The sequence below is a fragment of the Odocoileus virginianus genome, chromosome 2 (assembly GCF_023699985.2).
Source record: "Odocoileus virginianus isolate 20LAN1187 ecotype Illinois chromosome 2, Ovbor_1.2, whole genome shotgun sequence".
Taxonomy (NCBI): Eukaryota; Metazoa; Chordata; class Mammalia; order Artiodactyla; family Cervidae; genus Odocoileus; species Odocoileus virginianus.
Window position 1 is genome coordinate 26,995,056 of NC_069675.1, and position 21,850 is coordinate 27,016,905.

General features: G+C 43.3%; 1 protein-coding gene across 3 annotated transcripts in view; it reads left to right on the plus strand.

The window, feature by feature from the left end:
- PRKCE (protein kinase C epsilon) overlaps positions 1-21,850 on the plus strand; it is a 534,046-nt gene that overhangs the window by 190,514 nt on the left and 321,682 nt on the right. For all 3 annotated transcript variants that reach the window (XM_070477675.1, XM_070477668.1, XM_070477678.1), the window contains one exon: positions 16,742-16,805. In XM_070477675.1, coding sequence (XP_070333776.1) covers positions 16,742-16,805 — 64 coding nt within the window. The remainder of the gene's footprint in view (positions 1-16,741; positions 16,806-21,850) is intronic.

The following is a 21,850-nucleotide window of genomic DNA, read 5'->3' on the forward strand; positions in this document are numbered from 1 at the left end:
ACTTACACATAAGAATGAACATGGGAATAATAGCTTCCCAACAGTAGCTGTGTCAGCCTCAACTTGACCTGGCTGCGATTCTAAATCTTTTTAACCTTCTCCTGTGTCTTGCCTCAGAACACACGAGAGTTCCCCGTGGGGATCTTGCTTGTCTGCAGTCCAGGAGAGCTCGTTGCTTAGGGGGTTCCGGCACCCAGCATCTTGCTCCATTGTTTTCTTGCAACAGGGCTGGGAGTTGCGGGGCCCCATTGCAACTCCTCTTCTGCTATGTCCTGACTGAATGTGGAGTCAGGGTGTTTAATGGTCGGGGGAGGGGTACTCAGTCTGTTAGAGAAACAGCAGCAGGCAGATAGGCTTCCCAGAAACAGGAAATGCCTTTATGCTAACTTCAAGCATTATTTCAGTTTTTCTGCATTATTTTTCTTACCACATGAACCCCATGTGTGTGTGCCTGCTCAGTCATTCAGCTTTGTCTGTCTCTTTTGTGACCCCGTGGACTGTAGCCCTCCAGTCTCCTCTGTCCATGGGATTATCCTGGCAAGAATACTGGAGTGGGTCGCCATTTCCTCCTACAGGGGATCTTCCTGACCCAGGTATTGAACCCTCATCTCCTGTGTCTCCTGCATCGGCAGGTAGGTTCTTTACCACTGAGCCACTTGTGAGGCCCCCCACACGAACCCCACCTTGTAACAGATACAGTAAGTTCAGTGATACATGAAGTCAACATCACATCAGTCTTTAAAAAAAAAAACACTGTGTGGGGGGACACAGGGCGGGGACGGTGGATAGAAAGAGTTTTGGCCCTCTCTTCTGAAGACACAGAGAAAGCTAAAAATAAAGGCCTAAAAATCTGCACACAAGTTGGTGTGGTGGTTTGGAGGAAGGAAGGAACGAAATCAAAGCAGAATCCACCCAGGGCAGGTGAGGCTGGACCTCTGTGTGGAGGTCTTTCAGGCATCTGGGCTGGTCCTTCTCTTCTTCCCAATCTCTCTTTTCTTATGGCCCAACCTACAGATCCCCATCCCTTATCCAACCCTCTCAAGGCCCAGATTTATTTAGAAATTCAGAATTTTGTGTTTTCTAGAATTTATTCTGTATATTCCATAATAACCCCAGCAGATTCTGGGGCAGTCCATTATGATCAAACAAATTAATATTTCTATAACAATTGTATAAATAATCACACTAAGTGGAATATGCAGAGACAATAAATAGCCATGTGTCAGCTTGGGTCACGGTTTGTGGCCAAAGGATTTTGACTCAAATTTCAAAAGAGTCTAATTTTTAGAGCATTTTGGATGTCAGGATTGTGGGTCGGAGGTTTTAGCTCTGTACTGCCTCTCTGCTAGTGACTTCTGAATTCAGATCTTAAGCGTGGACTTTCCCTCGCCCTTGGCTGTCTCAGAGGTGTCTCTAGCCATATCTGTCCAAACCCTTCCCCGGATGTCCACTCCTGCCCTGCCCCCTTCCCAGTCCTCTCCTGCTTGGTCAAGAACAGCTTCATGTTTTGCTCAGGCCCCACAACTCCATGCTAGCCTCAAGCCCTCTCTTTATCTCACACCCTGCATCTAATCCATTAGGAATCCTTTTGGCTCCACCTTCAAAATATATTTAGAAATTGACCACTTCCCCCTACCTCCAGTGTCCCATCCCTTCCTAATCATGCTAACATCTTCCCTGGATTATTATGATAGCCTCCACCTCTCAACTGGATTATCATGATAGCCTCTGAACTGGCCTTCCTGCTTCCTCGCTTGCCCCCCAAGGTTTATTCTCCACACAATAGCCAGAGTGATCCTGTCGAAGTGCAAGTCACAGCACATCACTGCTCTGCTCAGACTTGCCTCTGGCTTCCCATCTCACTCAGCAACAAAGCCCGGTCCTCACTACACCGCCCCCCTCTGGGACCTTGTCACTGGTTACCTTCTTCACTCTGCTCCTGTCACCCCATCTCTCACCCTGGCGAAGGCCAAGTTCTCTCCCACCTCCCAGCCTTTGCACCTGCTCTTCCCTCTGCTTGTTGCACTCCTATTTTCCTGCTAGAAATTTGCAGGCCTGACTCCTTAAATGTCAAGAAGGCCTTTCTTGATGACCTTAGATAAATGGACACTTAGTCACCAAACCCAAACTTTTTACTCACCTTTTGACAAATAAGACATGAAATACTCTGAAGGGAAACCAACAAAAGGTTTAACAGGTTAGAAAAGATCTATTAACTGAAACTTGTTTTCTGTTACATCTACTCTGGGCAATGAACAAAGCATTGACTATTCTATGGATAGACTTAAAAATTTTTAACTTTATTTTCCTTTGATGCCTTTGAAAATCTGAGGACTTTTTTGTGCTTGGACTTTTTGTGTGCTTTCTTCTACTTATTTCAATCCCTGCCTCTGTTAATTAGTGATTGAAGATAGCCCTACACTATCCTCACAAATAAGATGGAATTGAGCGTCCCTCTCATATGGTCTGTAATACAATATACTTGTGATCTAGGTCTTTTCTGTACTTGTCCAAAATATATGGAAATCTGTTGTCCCCATGAGAAAGTCATAAGTTGAGAACTATTCCAGCATTCAAAGTTTGGACAACTTTCTGATCCCCTTTGCTATGAATTTCAGGAAATATCTTTCCTTCTAGTTCAGATGTTGGTGGGACTTCAGCACACACATGTCTGATTTGTGAGTCCAACTGTATTTGCCTGTTCATTTTATAAGGCCTGCAACTTCATAAATGTGTAGAAAACAAGCAGAATTTTAAGGAGAGTTGCTCATTTTCAGAGAATATATAGTCCCTGCTTTCATGTATTCTTTGTATCTGAAAACCAACATAATCATTTATTTATAGAAAAAGCCCAGTTGAACATTCACACATGCTTGTTAGGTTACATGTTAAGATAGACTTTATTCCAAAAAACTAGAAATTGTATCAAACTTATTTTATCTTCTTTACTATTTTGGCACAAAATCTAAAAATTTTAAAAATTTAATGTTTTCCTTCAAAATTAAACAGAGTCAACTGATGAATATCTAATTGAGGATAAGATTTTACTGATATTGATCTGCCTATTAAATTCCATTTTCCTCTGTATTATGTGTTTGAGGTCTATGCTTGGTTTTTTTAGAACCAGCATTTTACATTTTTTATAAATTTTCTTTAAAAAATTATAGGACAGTGAGGACAAATGAGAGAATATATTCCTAAGAACTCCTGTAAAAACAAAGATAGTAATAGCGCATGGCTAGATGTTAGCCCAGTATAGTTGTATCATAGCAGAAGTGTTTGGTCATTACCTGGTTGACAAAGTCTATGCTGGTAGGAAAGTTTGTTACATGGAAGGTAGTTTAAAAGTTAACTACCTTTTAAAATGAAACTAGTACATTTTGAAACTAGTACATTCTATTTGGCTGAACTACTGAAGCTTCTCTTTAGATGTTCTAACAGTCCCCAAATGAGGAATATGCCTAGCTACTGATCCCTTGTAACTAGTGATTAGGATTGAGTAGTTCTGTGAAACATTTGACCAGAAAATTATACTTTTATAGAAGCATGTAAAGTGAACATAATTTGTTCCATTTTTAGCTTGCACCTTAAGGAATTCTGCAGTGAAAATCGGGATAACTGAGTGTCTTTATTTTCAGCTATAGATAATTTATTGAGATGGCTGACTGAATCACTTGAACTTACTGTGCCTCAGTTTCCTTACCTGTAAATGAAGGGATTGAGCCACACAATATCATTCAAGCAACAAGTTTATTGTTTGACTTTTTAAATCACAAAGGTTATAGTAGAAAGTAGAAGAAAAGATGAAGTTTAGAAAGCTATGAATATGCACAAAGAAAAATCACGCATTATTTCACTCTCTGTGGATAACATTTTATTTTTAAAAAATTGGGTCATAGTGTACATATTCCTTTGTCATTTCATTTTCTTCCCATTTTTAATACTGTATTTTGCATATCTTTCCATGTCATTAAGTATAATTCTACAAGGTCCCCCCCCCCGCCCCGCAATGGCATGGTATTTAATGATTTGAATGTGCTACAATTTATTTAAATAGTTTGCTATTATTGGACAATTAGTTTCTAATTTTATACTCTTCAAAATGTTGTAATAATGATCCTTGTATTTAAATCTTCTTGCACATGTGTGATTTGGGATAAATTCCCAGAAATGGAATTGCTAGGTCAAAGGATATAATGGCAAACCGCCCTACAAATTTTGTGCCAATTTGTACTTCATTAACAGTGTATAAGGGGGCCTATTTCTTCTCTGCTCTTGGATATCATCTAAGATGATACGTCTTTGGAACTTTCATTCAAGGTGAGCAAATACATTGATTGCTTTGCCTTCTCAAGGTCCCAGTTAAATAATGGGAAAGTAAAATGATGGGAGATACAATTTTATAACAATAAGTGAGCAGAAAGATTCCATCAACAAACTATTTCAGTGAATTTCTGGGAAAGGAGTGGGCAGTGGCAACCACGGGATGGAATGGAGATGCAAAGGAGCCATAGCCCAGAACATGTGTGGAGGGGTACCAGAGCCCCGCCTAGAGCTAGCTGTTCCACAGAGCCCTCAAGGAGCTCAGGCTTGGAGCCTCAGTCACCCCAGAGGCAGGAGTGAGATGTGCAGCTGAAAGCAAGCGACTGTTTGAAGGTCTATATGTAGAATATGCCAAATAATAGGAATTTCATAGAGAAAATGAAGAAGTCAATAGCAAAGGACACATAGAAGAACCTATCCCACAAATTCAATAAATCCAAAGAACAAGTACAATGAACCAAAAAAAAAAAAAGATACCCTGTGGCATATCATGGAATTTCAGAACTTTGAGGATAAAAAAGAGATCCTAAAACTTCCACAATGCAGACTACTAACCACACGTTACTAATCATGGTGTAAGATCCTAAAACTTCCAGAGGATGAAGACAAAACAATGTCACCTACTAAACAAAAGCAACCACGCTGATATTAGAGTCCACTGGCAATATTAATGTTAGAAAAAGTTCTGATAATGATTTTTTTTTTTACCTAGAACTCTATATCCAACCTCTAAACTATCAATCATGTGTGAAGACAGGCATGCAAGGTCTTAGAAAGCTGGCTTTCTATGCACTCTTAATCAATATATCAATCAGAATGTACTTTACTGGCAAAAACAAGGGAATAACTCAGAACAAGGAAGATGATGGATTCCAGCAACAGTGACTGCATCCAGTAGAGCAGTGAAAATGAATCATGGTACTGCAACTGTGCAGGAGACCAGAGAGCAGTCAGCCCAGATTAGGGAGAACTGGACAGTGAAGGTCGCCAGACAGGCAGACCCTGAAAAAAGGGAGCCCAGGGGAAACTTAAGGATCTGAGAAAGGCAATTGGTAGAGTGGGAAAAAAAAAAAAAAGCAACCCATTTGAATTTGATGCCAGGTATATTCTTCATTGAGTGGCCTATGGGTTGTCACATTGGACTCATGGAAAAGAAAGTATATGTGATATCATTTACACAGTTATAATTTTACATAAATACCATTAATTCATTTTCAAATGTTGGAACCAACATATACACAAAACATGGGACTCAATTACAGTTAGAAAAGAATGTCAGTATTGTTAACATTGATGTGTGCATACTTAGTGACTCAGTCGTGTCCAGCTCTTTGTGACCCTGTGGACTGCAGCCCACGTGGCTTCCCTGTCCATGGGATTTTTCAGGCAAGAATACTGGAGTTGATTGCCATTTGCTCCTCCAGGGATCAAACCTGTGTCTCTTGTGTTGGCTTCTTTACCACTGAGCCACCTGGGACGCCTGTCAACACTGATAGTCAAATGGTAAAGATGTGAAGGATGGGGGTGAGGCTGGAAGTATTCATGGTCTCCAGTTAGAATGTGGAAGGTCAAGGGATAAGGTCTATAGTTGATGAAACAAGAAATTGACATTTAGATTGCTTTTTTGCAGTTGTAGACAAGAATAGAGAAGGAGTTGAGAATTGCAGTGTGTAATTATTTCGTAAGAGGTAGGAAAGTGAAGTGAGGTGGTGAGTGAACTAAATCCTCATCTATCACAGCAGCAAGGCAAGAGCAAATGTCTAAAATAAGAAATCCGGAAATTGAGGTATAAACATATTATTTAAGGACACTGTAGGGAGGGCTAGAAAAACCCAAATAGAAATTATTAAAATTGGCTCCCTCTGGGGAGTACGGGGCAAGAGACTGCTGCCTCTCATTGTAATTTCACATGTAGCTTTGATTTTTAAAAACTGAACACATCATGGTACTTAATTTTGTTTATATTTTAATAAACAAATAACTCAAGAATACATAGCCCCAAAGAAACTTTGCCTAATTTGATAGGCAAAAAAAAGAATCTTACCCTTAGTTAAATTTGCATTACTTTGCTTATTTGAACCAAGTGTTTTCAAAGTAGCTTATGATTCTTAGCTTTCATGCCTCTGTGATTTTTATAAAACCCTTCTTTTCTTCATCAGGCATGGTTCCAATTATATGATACAAGTGAAGTCGCTCAGTTGTGTCAGACTCTTTGCGACCCCATGGACTGAAGCCTACAAGGCTTCTCTGTCAGTGGGATTTTCCAGGAAAGAGTACTGGAGTGGGTTGCCATTTCCTTCTTCAGCAGATCTTCCCGACTCAGGGGTCGAACCCAGGTTTCCCGCATTGTAGGCAGGCAGACCCTCTAAGCCACCAGGGAAGTCGCTTAATGATGATATGATGCAAAGCAGTGGCAAATAGGACTTGTTATACAGAAAATTTCAATACAGCAATATTTCTAGGACGGCGCTTACTTCCTGAACCTGGGCATCCTGCCCTGTGTTTGTGTTTTATAGTCCAAACCTCCTAGTGGTTTTGCTGTGGGATTGGTGTTCCTTCAACTATGAGCTCCAAGAGAACAGTGAAAAAGCTTTACTTTCATTATTCTTGTTCCCAAGAAGCAACTCTGCCTTCATGCACACAGCATGGGCTCCATGAACAGCTCATAATGTGTTCTTTCTCCAAGATCTCCTTAAGTCCTTACCTTTGATTGGGCCCAAGGTAACAGGAGCATTGGACAGGGAGTTGGAGAGCCCTACCTTAGTGCAGGCTCCCCGTCTTCAAGCTGTGAGGATGTGGGCAAGCCACTGAAATCCCTGAGCCTCAGTTTTCTCATTCCTGAAATGGTTAAGATAAGACTGTCTCTCATCCAGATAACATGTGCAAAATGCTCAGTAAAGGGTGTTTATTAGACTTGTGATTATTAGCATGAATAAAAGAGTCTCTCTTTTTGAGATGCTCAAAGTGTTAGATAACAGTTATAATGTCTTAGGTTTTGAGGGAGTCAGGAACTGAACACCTTTGTGAGCCATTGGTGAAGATCCTGCTAAGTTATTATAGAGACAGAAGAGTTCCTGGTCTGGAGATAAATTTTCTGGTTGCACAATCTTGAGCTCCTGACTGAGGCTTGGCTCTGTTCCCCGTGGATCCATTGAATTCCACATGGAGTCTCTACTGATTCCCTGCCATGTGCCCAGTCCTGGATCAAGAGCTGTGGACCCCTCCTTCCCCAAAAAGGGACATGTGACTCTTCCCCAGAAGGTCTCAAAGTCTAGGCAGGCAATAACCCTAATGACTTGACAGCTGACATTGAGAGGATTCTAGCGGTGTGTCAGGCCCAGCTCCAAGTGCTTTACCCTCTCATTTGCTCCTCACAACACTGGAACAGGTCGCACTGACATTCTAAATGTGCAGGTGAAGAAACTGAAGCAGAGGCCTCACAGCTTGTGACAGGCAGAGCTGGGGTTAAGCTAGCTTCAGAGTGTCAACACTCATTCACTGTGACCGGCTTAGTGTAAAAATGAGGAAACATGGAATAAAACACACGGATACAAGTTTACGCAGTGAGAGAGAGCATGTAAAGCAAAATGCAAAGTGCAGATGGGTAGTGAGTGTTTTTCACTTCTAAACACTGGAGGTACGTGGTCGCATTTCCTACTCTTTGCACTCAGCAGCTCCTCATGGTTTACACATATACTGTCATCCCTGAAAGAAGAGAGGAAAATGACACCCTGACCTGGCGATACTTTGTAAGCCATTGCACACCCTTGGCATTAGATTTGGCACTTTTGGATGTTTTCTCAGCTCAGGAAAGCGTCTATATACACAGAATTATTTGCTTTTAGCCACCTCTGTCATCAGAGGGAGCCAGCTCTCTGGGTCTATTTCTGAGCCTGTTGAAAAGAGGAAGCAGGTGCTAGCTGAGTTGACTCCATTTGTGGCCTGTGGGGAGCTGGAATCTGTAACAGGCCTCCAGTTCAGCCAACAGGGCTTCCACACGGAGATGTTGGCTGCTGCTCTGTTGGTATCTGGGACCTGATTACGGGGGATGGGCAAGCAATGTGTCAGCCAGTTTTGAGGGGCGTTTATTTAAGATGTGTCTGGGAACGGAAGCAAACTACTCTCTGGGGGATGGGAGGTTAGAAATAGGTAGTGAAAAAAGGTGTTGACTTAAATATTGTGGCAAGTTCACACAAGGACACAATTTTTTTCAGTTGGAATAAAATTGCTTTACAATGTGGTGTTACTTTCTGCTGTGCAAATTGTGACTCAGCCGTGTGTACATATATCCCCTCCGTCTTAAGCCTCCCTCCTGTCCCCCGTCTCACCCCTCTAAATCATCACAGAGCCCTGAGCCGCACTCCCTGTGCCTCACAGCCGCTTCCTGGAGCTGTCTATCTCACACATGGCGGTATATACATATATCAATGCTGGTCCCTCAACTGGTCCCACCCTCCCCTTCCCCCACGGTGTCCACAAGTCCGTATTATAGGTCCGCATCTCTGCTCCTGCCCTGCAAACAGGTTAGGAGCATGATTTTAAAAGTCAAATGGTTCAAAAGAACATAGAGTAAGGAATAGTGCTCCTTTTCTGATTTCTGGCCCCTCAATCCTACAGTTTCTATTCCTGTTGATTAAGACTCTTTCTAAAAAGAATCTCTGCCTAACGAGTATGAGTGTGTGTGTGTGTGTGTGTGTGTGTGTGTGTGTGTGTGTGTTGGTATACCCATATGCTCACCCATTTTATTCACATGATAGCCTGGCATAATATATCCATTACACTATACTTTTTTCCCACTTCCTATAACCCAGAGATAGTTTCATATAGGTCAGTACATTGAGATCTTTTCCTTGTTTTATAGGGCTTGCATAGTGACCTACCTAATGATTTCCCATGATTTATTCAAGTGTCTCCTGGTCATGGATATTTAGGTCCTTGAGGTCATTAAAAGCCATTCTAGGATATTTGGCCTATTTTTTTTGTTTGTTTTGTTTTGTTTTGCATATGAGGAAATTGAGATACACACACAGAAAGACAGGTTTAAATAATTCAGCAGAGAACCTACATTTTGAATGTTTTTCTTGCTTTTACTGTATTTTGATCACAGAAAGACAAGAGAAGGTGGCTGTGAGTGTTTTGCACACGTGGGTGGGTGTGTGAATATATGCCTACACAGATAGGTGTACATTATGTTGGGTGACAGATGTGTTCTTGAAAAACTTTGAATGAACCCTTTTATTTTTAAAAATGGAATATGAAATTTTAAATGCCCTGAGGGTGGGAAGATGATTTATTATTTAAAGGAAAATTGTAGAGCAATCCTTATGTGAAATGATGTCTTCTTTTTTTCCTTTTTTGAAAACGACTTTATTGGGGTATAATTTACATGCAAGAAATGCATCCATTTTAAGTGTGTGGCTTGATGTGGTTTAACAAATGTATACATTCATGTCACCACCACCTAATCAACATATAGAAAAGTTTCATCTTCCCCAAAAGTTCTTCTGTGTTTCTTTTTAAAAAATTGAATATTTACTTTACCATTGTAAAATACAAAACTCAAAATCATTCAGTCATCCTCTATGCCTCATTGAATCCAATTCTCATTTCCACCTCCAGGAGATCACTGATAATCTTTTTGTCATGATAGATTTGTTTTGCCTATTCTAGAACATTATGTAAATTGAACCATATAGTATGTACTCTTTTGTATTTGGCTTCTTTCCCATAGCATTCGGTTTGTTGTGTATACCAGGCATTCATTCTTTACTGCTGAGTAAGAGTCTATCTTATGGATGCAGCCTGGTTTACTTATTCATTGATCTGTTCTTGGACATTTGGGCTGTTCCCAGCATTTGATTGTTACGAATGAAGCCACTGGGAACATTTGTGTCCAGGTTGATGGCTTCCCAGTGCAGGAGACATCAGTTCGGTCCCTGGGCAGATTCCCTGGAGTGGGGAATATTGGAGTGGGAAATGGCCACCCACTCCAATATTCTTGCCTGGAAAATTCCATGGGCTGCAGAGTCCGGCAGGCTATAGTCCATGGGGTCGCAAAGGGTCAGACACGACAGAGCACGCATGAACGTGGTTATGTGATGGCTTCCCAAGTAAATAATCTCCATAATTCAGTTGTGCAGATCCTCTTTTCATCCACTGCGCCAACATTTATAAATACTATTAAATCCCTCCAGTGTGCTGGATAGGCAGAGTTTTGCCCTGCAGGATATACACGAAAGTCTTCATAATATCTTTGCACTGCCACGGAAGGCATTTGAGATAGAAGCCTTCCTCCTTTCCCCTTATTTCATGAAAGTAAGTACTGTTGGAAGCCTGTGAACCGAGTGGAACTCTTAAATTATTTAATTACATGTGCACCCTCTGCTTTTTAACCAGCCAGTGCACTCTACCCATCAAGCTAGCAGCAAACTCCTCTAATGAAGAGTCTTTAGTTTAATTGGCTGCTAACTCCAAAATCAGCACCCAGCAGCTGCTCAAGAGCAGCCATTGCGGTCTCCGCATTTACTGCCTTCCAGAAGCAGTGGCTAGGAGGCAGGCCACCTGCTGCTTGAAGATCTCCTGCTAGGTGTGGCTTGCCTCTTCCATGCCCAGCGCCTCTGGGGATGGTAGTGTGCCCAAGGGGCCTCCAGGGGAGAAGAGCCAGCAATAAAGAGGACGCAGGCCTTGGGAAGTGGGTCCTCTGCCTTGGAAAGAAGTCCCGAGTCTTCTCCCTCCTTCTTCCCACTTCCTCACTCCCCACCCTCCTCCAGGAAATAAAAGAAACAGGCTATTATCTAGGACTTAATTGGTGTAACAGGGGCGGTGCAGCCTCCTTTCCTCCTCCTCCTTTCTGGAGTCGTCTTTTTCTGACCCACTCTCTCCCTTTTGCTTCTTTCCAGGCCCTAGTGCCTGACAACAGATGGAAAAGAAAGTGAAACTCAGATGGGGCCTCTGTGACCTTTGTGGGCTGTTCTGAGGAGAGGTTTGCCTCGAGGTCTTCAGTGAAAGTGGAGCCTATGGCTAGGGGGAAGCTTGACTATGAATTTTTTACCTCCTTTGTCTCAAACCCCATTACCCCCAGACACAGGTATGCACAATGACACACAGCAGTGACAGCTAAACCGGCTGCATGGGTGGGGTGCTAGTCCAGTGGTCAGAGTTCTTGCTGGACAGGTGTGGTGTGGTGGGAGGAACAGAGGTTGCTGAGAGTTGGGAACTGAGGGGGCAGGTTCTGACTCTGCCGCTCATCCCTGACTGTTCAGCGCCAGAGGACTGGTCCCCAGAGACCACCGTGTGAATGCTGCCCCTGCAGTTGTGTGTGCTCTCACTAGCCTATTTATCTTCCTTAACTTCAGTTTTCTCATCCTTACAATGTTGCTAATAATACTTGTTACCTTACAGGTTAATTGTGAGGAATAATGAATAATGCTTGTGAAGGACTTTGTGAAGGGTCAGGCACCATCCAAAAAAGTGCCTGTAGGTCTTTTTGCTTTTCAGAGATGGCTTTTTCCTGGTTTCGATGGTTTGAGCTCTTTCCCTATTGCTTTGTACTGAATTTGCAGGAATGGAGATCTTGTTTATGTCCAGACCTTCCCCATGTGGGGGAAGGGGAGGATAGGCAAGGCATTCAGGGTGTTGCTCTGCCTTAAACTGACCTGGCTGGGGAGCCGGTCAGTTGCACCTGAGAAGGACAATGAACCCACAGAGGACGGCCAGAGGCTGCCCATCCTGGGTTGGATGGGGCTTGAGATGGGAACCCTATCAAAGTCATTTCTCCGGTGTGCTCTAGGCAGCAGCACTGTGTGGGAATCCCACTGAAAGTTTTATGAACCCAAGTTTTTCAATCTGAAAAGTGGGGAATACGTACTACTGGCTTCATGGGAGATTGTTGTTGTTGTTTAATTGCTCAACTGTGTCTGACTCTTTGCAACCCCATGGACTGTAGCCTGCCAGGCTCCTCCGTCCATGGGATTCTTCAGGCAAGAATACTGGAGTGGGTTGCCATTCCCTTCTCCAGGGGATCTTCCTGACCCAGGGCTCAAGCCTGGGCCTCCTGCATTGCAGGCAGATTCCTTACCATCTGAGCCACTAGGAAAACCGTCACAAGAGTTTGGGTGAACTAATTCAGGTGAAAAACAGTACAGTGTCCCAGGCCTAGTAGAGACAGTATGTTGTCATCCTCCACTTCTTATCTAATAATCACCTCATGACCCTCTGATGAACAGGGGCTATAGCCATTTTTTGCCCCTGGGTTTCCTGCCAGGGGAGAGTGCAACATTCTCACCCTGGTTCTACATCTGATACTCAAAGCACCGTAAAATCATCAGATATACTGGAATATATAAAATAACATCAACTTTGGGCAAGAAAATGCTTTGTGGCAGGGAAGGGTGGGGAGAGTTCGATACAGTGGAAGGAACATCACATCGGATTAAGTAGCAAATTTAAATACTTGACTTTTTAATATAACAACTGTCATTGGGCTCAGTCACTAAGTTGTATCTGACTGTTTTGTGACTCCATGGACTCTAGCCCACCAGGCTTCTCTGTCCATGGGATTTCCAAGACGAGAATACTGGAGTGGGTTGCCATTTCCTCCTCCAGGGGATCTTCTTGACCCAGGGCTCAAACCTGAGTCTCCTGCATCTCTTGCATTGGTAGCTAGATTCTTTACCACTGAGCCACCTGGGAAGCCTTTAATAACAATAGCAGCAACAATTACTGAGTGTTCTGTGCCAGGCACCATGCTATGCACTGTACATAGATTTTGCATTTTACATCAGGACAGCCCCAGTGTCACAGGACCTGTCATTGGCTCCATTTCACTGAGGAGTGCTGTGAAGCTTAGAGGAGATAGTTTCTTGCTTCAGGCCAGAGAGCCATCAAATTCACTCTTAACCACTATATACTGAGTAGCTCCTAAGTGCCAAGTGCTTTGTATGCGTGTCTTGTGGACTTTTCACAGTAACCTGTTTCACAGATGAAGAGACAGAGGTTGAGGTTCAAAGAGAATACGTAATTGACTAACCTGCAAGTGACAAAACTGGGATTCAGTTCTGGTCTGACTCAAAAGGTTGTGTTTATCTCCCCCACAGTTCTACTGCTTTGCTTCTGGCCTCAGCTGAAGGTTGAAAGAGACTCATAGTCAAAAATGGAGATAGTATCTGGGAAAGTGCATCAAATAAAGGCATGAGATTCGAGGTGATTTGACAAATGGGGTTGCCTCTGGGGGAATTGGGAGGAACCTGAAGTCTGGGAGAAGAAACTGAGAATAAACTCTGGGAATGGTTGGGAGGAGGGAGGAGGCCTGCTTTTATGTAGTGCCAGTTGCCTGGTGGTGATGCTGGCTTTCAGCTTGCAGGGGTTTTGCAGGGCTGGGCACCTACATTGCTTCATTATCCGGACCACGTAATTGTGAGCAGAATTTGTGATTAAGCTAATTTGGCCATGAAGTTGCAACGCATTCCACCCCTTTTTGTACCTGATAACCTTTCTAGTCATGCACGTCGAAGTCACACCACACTGGATGGATTCTCAGAGCCTCCTCACTCAGCTTGCTTGGGGCTCAGCCAGCACTCCGCGGCCATCTGCCCAGGCTGCAAAGCTCTTTGTTGCTCTTGGCATGTTTAATAGCTTAATTTCTATTTTTCTGTTTGGAAATGCAGTTCATCGGCATTGAGGCAGCAGTGGATGCTAAAATGGTTTCTGATTGCTATCTTGAATGTTAATATCCTAATACATTTTATCATCAATGACCTGTTCCCCCTTGACACAAGCTCTCACTCCCCTTTTGCAAAGATAGGCATGCAGCCTGCCTTCCGATAGGCCACGCGGCCCATCTCATTCCTTTGCTGTCTCCCTCCCTGCTTTTCTCAGATACCATTGTACTTTGCCAATGAAATCCACAGTCATGGGAAATCTTTGACTTGGAGGATATGAGAAAGTGTTTCATTTTGCCGGCAGGGTTTAATAGGAATGATCTAATCTCTAAGAGGCATACATTATTTAAATTCCATGCTTTTGGACAAGGGGGCCCCTGAGACTTTTGAACTGTGGCAGGGACGGGATTTTGGTTGGGCTCTGTTCAGTAGAGTCGACTGATGGTTCTCCTGTTTGTAATTCAGTGCAGGGGCCAGGTTATGCTTGTGGCAGGGGACATTACTGGTGGTCAGAACACTGGAGAACATTTTCTTTCTCCAAAAACCTAAAATCATGGGCTCTTGGGGCAGAAGGGGTGCAGAGAGTCATCTCCTGGCATCATCAGTGTTTGGCTCCCATTTGGACCCCGAACTCGAGATCTCAAGCTCAGGTGAGTGGCCTCTGTGGAGCTACCTGAGAGCTTTCTGCCCTCCCTCCCTCCCTGCCCTGAGAATGTGCCTAATAGATCACTGGGGCCTCATCTGGGGTGGGGAGGGGCATCAAAGACCCCTGTGGGTGGAACCAAAATTCTGAGGGAAACTGTCAGCCCTCTCAACCACTGAAAGGCTGAGTCAGGAAAGAAAGTGGGGTTCACACATGGCTCAGGGAATCTGGATTAGGAGTGGAGCGAGGGACCCAAACAGCATCAGTTCACCGTGAGTTTTTTCCTCACAGTCTCAGGTGCTCCAGGTATAGCTACCCCTTCTTCCCCTCGTGCCTCTTTGGAATATCATTTTAGTACAAAGCACCTACCTTCCTTCCTGCCTAGGGAAGGGGCTTGAAGGAGTGAATAATCCCAGAATAGGCTCTGGAACACAGAGCCTTTCCCCACTTCCGCAGAGGCTTATTGGGCGTGTCTCCTGACCAGCAGACAGTAAGCTAAACACTGGGGGTGCAAATAGGATTGTCACAGTTTCTGTCAGGCTGACGATAGAGACATACTGCAATGTATTATAGCTTGATAGGGGCTGTGATTGAGATGTGTGTGTGTACTATGAGAACACAAGTGAAGAGTAATTCATTCTGACTTGGGAATATCTGGAAAAGCTTCAGAAAGGAGGCAATAACTGACCTTGACCTTGGAGGAGGAGGAGGTGTTCACCAGACTGACCCTTCCTAAGTAGTACTTGCTAAATATGTGCCTGCTCTTTGCTGGACCATGGAAAAGAAAGAGAGGGTCTAGTAGTTCCTTCCCTCAAGAGACTCACAGCTTGTTGAGGAGTCCAGCCTGGCACGCCTGAGCCAACTGGAACTCTGCACAGGCAAATGGAAGGCGAGGGTGGGCACCAGGGCTGCTTGGTGATCCAGGGTTTCCGGAGTCACTACTCTCATGGAGAACACACTCTCTCTAAGGACAACTCAGACCTCAGAGGGATATTGACTACAAGAGGCCCAGCTCCTCTGACCTTGCTCATCAGCCTGCTTCTGTATAGAAGTAGCTTGCTGGATTGGGAGGTGGGAAGGGAGGGCATGAGGGTGGATGGAGAAGGTTGGTGGTAAGAATTTAGTAGGGTTGGCTTTCTCCCAACCCTGGTAGAGGCTGGGGTTTGCCAAACACAGGTGCCAGCACACCCTTGAGCATGGGGCCGTTCAGTTCTGCACTAGCACCACTCACATGCCCAGCCTTTGCCTATGATGTTGCTTTCATCTGGAATGCCTTCCCTTTTTTGCCCAGGCTGCTCTTTTATACTGATTTCAGGTTCACCAGAATACTCTATATCAGTTAATTCTTTTCCTCATCATTAAGCTGGGTTTGGCCTTGTTCTCTGTTGTTGTTGTTGTTTTTAACTTCCCAGTGAGATTATAAGCACCTTGAGAGTGCGAATAATGTCTTTTGCTTTTTTTTTTTAAATCTCCCATGAGCAATTTGTGTCATACAAAGGACAGGGGCTTCTGGAGACGGTCTTGGCATTGAATCTCAGCATTGCCATTTACCCTGGAATGGTGAGGTCAGTTTCCTTATCTGTGAAACAGGATAACACAGTTTGTTAACCTTGACTTTGTCAGCATTTGGGGCTGGGTAATCCTTTGTTGTGAGGGCTGTCCTGTCTGCCGCAGGATGTTTAGTAGCATCCCTGGCTTCCACCTACTAGATGCCAATAGCATCACTCCGTCTTCAGTCATGACAATCAAAAATGTCTCCAGATATTTTTATGTCCGCCCCATAAGTGTTCCTTGTGTCAAGTGTCCCTGTGCAGTTCCTTGTGTTGTCACGTTTTGCTTATGCAGCAAAACTGCTTCCAGTTGGGAACCCATGGGGTGGTACTGCCTGTTGGGGATGTACCAAACCTCATCATTAGTGCATCTGGAACATACTAGACATCCCATAAATGCTGATTCTCCCTCATCCCTAATTCACCCAGCACTCTCCATGTTGCAGGTTGATGGATTGAATGGAGCTGTGACTCTAGGTTTTAGCAATTTGGGTTGGAAATGTCATGAACTCTCAGGTTGCCCCCACGATGCACTAACAGAGTTACTGTCATTTTCTTAATTGCAGATTGATCTGGAGCCAGAAGGAAGAGTGTATGTGATCATTGATCTCTCTGGGTCATCGGGTGAAGGTAGGAGAGTGTGATCTCTCGTCATTGTTCTCGTCCATTGACCCTTTTGTCTTTTGGTCTCTCCCTTCCATCTTTGGCTGGGACATATTACAGTGACATGTAATTAATTGGCACCGTTTAAAGGAAAAGGTTATTTTGAAGATGTTTACGCCTATGTACCAAAAGAGACCAGCCATCTGTTAGCTCTGGTGGAGCAGAGGGAAGATTTTCGTCTTACAGAGTCAGACCAGTAAAGCAGGCATTCCCAGGCGAAGATGCCCAGGCAGGCTTTGGAGGGGCGGCTGCCTCTCCTGGGAAGCTCGCATGGGGTTTGTGTGTGTGCAGTGGGACAGAAGTAAAGCCAGTTGGTCTAAGGGTAGTCAGAAATGAAATAAATGAGGTGTTAAATTTCAGAATCCTATTTCTTAGAGCTTTAATAGAAATGTTACTTCTATAAAGAGGGATAAATTAGGAGTTTGGGATGAACATATGCACTTAAGAACAGGGAGGTGGTGGCAGACTTGGGCTCTAAGGAGGCTGGGAATTAGGACTGAAACTTAGTGATAGGGACCATCTTTCCTCTCCTCTTCTCTCTGAGGGCAGGGGACAGAATGCTTGGCTTTAATGTCATGGCAGAAAGATGGGATGGGCAAGGAAGGTTCCTCTTGGCAATGAGAAAAGATAGAGGTTAGAGGTTGTGGTTTGCAGGGAAAGGCACAGCTCCTGGCTGGAAGACTTGGGCCTTTTACAGCATCTCCCTGGAATCCTGGGGAATATAAGCCAAAGCCACAACCCCCAAATTTTAGGGATAAAGCTCTAGTTTAAGGTTCTGTAATGGAGGGGGATTATGCAAGCAAATTCAAAGGAGCTGGTCAAATGATGCACTTGACAGGTGTGCCTGGTGATTTTTATTTGACTGTTAACACCTGATTTCAACAGGTGTTCAGAATAATTCAGTAATTGTGTGTATATGGAGCTCATAATAGAAGTCAGTCCTCTTATAATAGATCTCAATTATTTGGCATAGGTTTAAAACTTTAAACATCCTTCCAAAATTGGTCTCTTACATTTTCTGCTCTTTATTGCAATTACATTTTAGCATTTCCAACTTTCCTTCTCTACTCTCAGCTCTGAACAGCCCAGAATAGAAAACTATTGTAGAAGATTTAACAATATTTAGTATGAAATATTCAAGATGTGCAAAAGGGCAAAAAAATAATAAAATGGGATTAAGAAATAAAGCACCCAGTAAGGTAAAGCCTTGTGTTACTTTTAACATAATGACTGATCCCAAATTTACCATACTTCACAGTATTACAGTGGTCTCCTGGTTAGAAATATGGGTGAAACATTTGATGGGAAAAATCAATCCCCCCTTTCCCTTACATAATTCTATATGCAACAGGATAATTAATTAAATATGTACTTCCTGTGCCAATATGCTGGGCAATCAGTGGGAGGCTTGGTTATTTTTTCCTTTGAAAAAATTAATGACTTGCAAATTATAGAAGATGTCCTTTTTTTACATTAGCAGGAAAGGATATGGACAAATGAACGAATAAATAAATCAGAGGCAATTGTTTTTTTTCTTCTTGCTTCTACAGCTTATTGCATGTGAATGACCAAAGCAGTTTTCATTGGACTGAATTCTTAGTCTATTTTTTTTTTATCTCTTTCATCTAGAGAAAACAGAGTTTACTTTGGAAATGCTGACACATGCCAGACTCAGTAAAGTGCTAGCATGTGTTGCTCTGAAGAAAAGGAGAAGTTTCTCCTCTTTTTTCTTGCTGTTCCTGGATTTGGAATTCTTTCTGTGGATAGTGGGAGGGACTTCCAGCAATCTCTTCCTAGAAGCTGATCTTGGTGCATTCTGTTTGTGTTCTGTGCATCTGTTCTCCCAGTCCTGCTCTGGGATGTTGAGGACTTGTGGTCCAAAGGGGTTTTGTTTTTGGAAAGGTTTGGAGGGTGAGAAGAAGAATGGAGAATAAGTAACCACAACCTTTGCTACCTTGATTGCATGGTAAGGGTCCAGGGAAAACCAGGTTTGTCACACCCAGACTGCGGACATTCATTGATTCTTTTATAAGTCCTCTTCAGTGAAAATTCCTGACTCTGTATTCTGAGAAAAGGTGAAAAAGAGAGCTGCAATGAGGCGCAGCTGACATTTTCACTGCTCTATTATTCTGCCATCAAGCATCCCTTCAGCTTGCCTATTTCAAGTGCTCCAGTCAGTCCCATCAATGGAAAAAAAGATATTCATAGCAATTGCACAAACTTTATACCACATGCAAATAGCAGAGAGCTCAGGGAGAGATGTGGGGGTGAGGCTGTGTGAATACACCCCCTTCTTCTGGGATGTGCCAAAGGATTCTTTTTTCTTGCTAACACACTGTGGAAAGCCTGGACATTTACGTCTGCTAGAGCTGGAGTTAATGTGATTTCTAACTGTCTAATAGAATTCCATTGCTTGCTTATCCTGTGTAGTTCATCATAATGGGATTTGACTGGTATGAGCTTTAGCTAAACCAGGCGACCTAACGTCAGACGTATGGGGTCAGGCTGGATAACAGTTAAGGTCATTTCTGGTCATGCAGTTTTGATCTTTGGTATAATTTGAATAGACATCTGTCAAAGCTCAAGCTGAAAGCTGGCTAATATCTGTAACCAGTAGAAGGGGTTGACAGGTACTGTGCCAAGGACTTTACCTACATTATCCCATGCAGTAAACCTCAGAATGTTTTATGTGTTACTGTAGACTTGGGTGCCTCTTGTGCGTTAGTTGTTCAGTTGTGTCTGACTCTTTGCAACCTCACGGACTCTAGCCCATCAGACTCCTCTGCCCATGGAATTTTCCAGGCAGGAATACTGGAGTGGGTTGCCATTACTTCCTCTAGGAGATCTTCCCGACCCAAGGATCCAACCCACTTCTCTTGTGTCTCCTGTATTGCAGGCAGATTCTTTACGCACTGGATCATTGGAGAAGCACCGGTGCCTCTTAGTGTTTGCTTTTATCACAGGTAATGACCATGGGGCTTCCTGGTAAACACAGCACTACAGACTCACCAGATACTTCAATCAGAGCATAATTAGCCTAGGCAACAGAAGCATAAAAAACAATGTATGTAATTTTCAATTGTGCAAATAATTATTTCCTGTTGTGGACATTAGTTAATATTTTCCCTTTGTTGTGATGTAATTTGTATATTATTTCTATTCTTTATAGTAATATGATAATGAGCCATCATTTGCAGACTCCCAGAGGGGGGGCAATCAGAGTCTGACCTAGAGATTTCTAGGCTCTTCTTCTCCCACCTTCCATCCAGGTGTCATGTTCACCCAGGAGAGTTTTTCAGAGTTTAGACAATAATAGAAAGGACAGGAAGTGGATCTTAGTGGTATGTTTGGGTCCCCAAACTGTTTCTCCAATAAAATGATGAAGATAAAAGCAATTGGAAAGATTTTTGTGGCACATCCGTCATAAATACTGCAGTTAGATCAGGTTGGGAAATTAGTACATATTGTGGAAGTGGAAGATGAAGAGGTGGGTGAAGAAGCAAGCCCTGTTTTCTTTTTTTCTGTTGCCATAGGCTTCAGAAAGCCTTCAGTCTCATCTCTGGGAGAGGAGAGGAGAGAGTAAAAAGAGAGAGCCTTAGAAATCCATCAGTCAATGGACCGGTGGACTGCACTGACTGATGGACTCCTAAATCCTAGCTCCAGTGTTTACTAGCTTAGAGCTTCAGATTTCTCAGCCATCAATGGGGCTAATAGGATGTATAGTAGGTTTTGATACTGTGATAGGAATGCTTTAAGGACAGAGTACTCACATGAAGGGGCTGCTTGACAATATCGTCAAGGCCCTGGAGACCTGAAGGCAGAGGGGTGAGCAACGCTCTAATCCAGTGCTCCAGAAGGAGCAGCAGGCAGGGTATCCAGGGAAACAGTTTGAGGGCACGTTTCTGACTCTGGGGCATGGCATAAGCAAAAGGTCCAAGAATAGAGCAAGGTGCCAAAGAGGAAATTCATAGAGTAATATCTGTATCTTGCAGGGGCTATGAGATTGTTTTTTGCAGAGTTTGGACTTTCCCATAGTTTTGTCCCATTTTCTTTCTCTTTCGTCACCACCCTTCTCCCACTGAAGTATTCCCCAGAAGAACATTCATTAGCTTGTCCGTGTCTTGTCGCCCTTAATGCTATAAATGTCTGTTTTCCTAAGCCTGGGCTTCTACCTTCTCTGTTCAGTGCAGACAGAACATGTGGTCCCCACATTCTCATCAGCCCTGGGTGAAAAGCCCTGCATATATTCGAAGATGGTTATTAAATCTCTCTTCTTCGGGTTGAATCAATCAAATTCCTTCAACTTTCTGAAGAGAGAGTTTAGAAATCTTATCTCATCTTTGCAACTCTCTTCTAGACTTTTTTCAAGTTGCACAGACTGGTAGACATGATCAAACGTGCTTTGCTTCTTTCTAAGATGATAATGTGTGTAGAGCAAGTACATACATCTCCTGGCGGGAGATGGTGACATTGAGAGGTCAAGTGATGTGCCCAAGGCCGAACAGTTTACCACAAGACCCTGTTGGTTCTGATTCCCGGCTATGATTCAGGGCCCTGCCTGGATTAGGGCCCCAGTAATGAACCCCCCCCTGTGTCTATGTGGCAAAACCTCCTCACTGCTTTTAACAGTTTAGTTCTTTTCTTCAGGAAGTTTTTATAGAAAGAGGAAGGTAAAGTTTTTAGTTTTGAATCCAAAGGTGACCCAAAGAATCCCTTTCATAAATAAGCAGATCTTTTTCCCACTGAAATGAAATGAAAACCTACTTGGTCCCAGTTTAGGAATGGTCAGCTCCTTTTCAGGCTGTCTGTAAGATGCATCCATAACTAAGTCTTGGTCGGACTCAAATCCCAGCAGATTAATAATCTTTCTTAACTTGTGTCCATGGTAGGCGTTAGAACACTGCCTTCAGGGTTGAAATAGAGAGGCAGGCTTTCCTCTTGACACTCTGCCACTGGTGGTTTTTATCTAGATAACATCTTTCCAATTCCAGAGTCCCACTGAATCTTTAGCT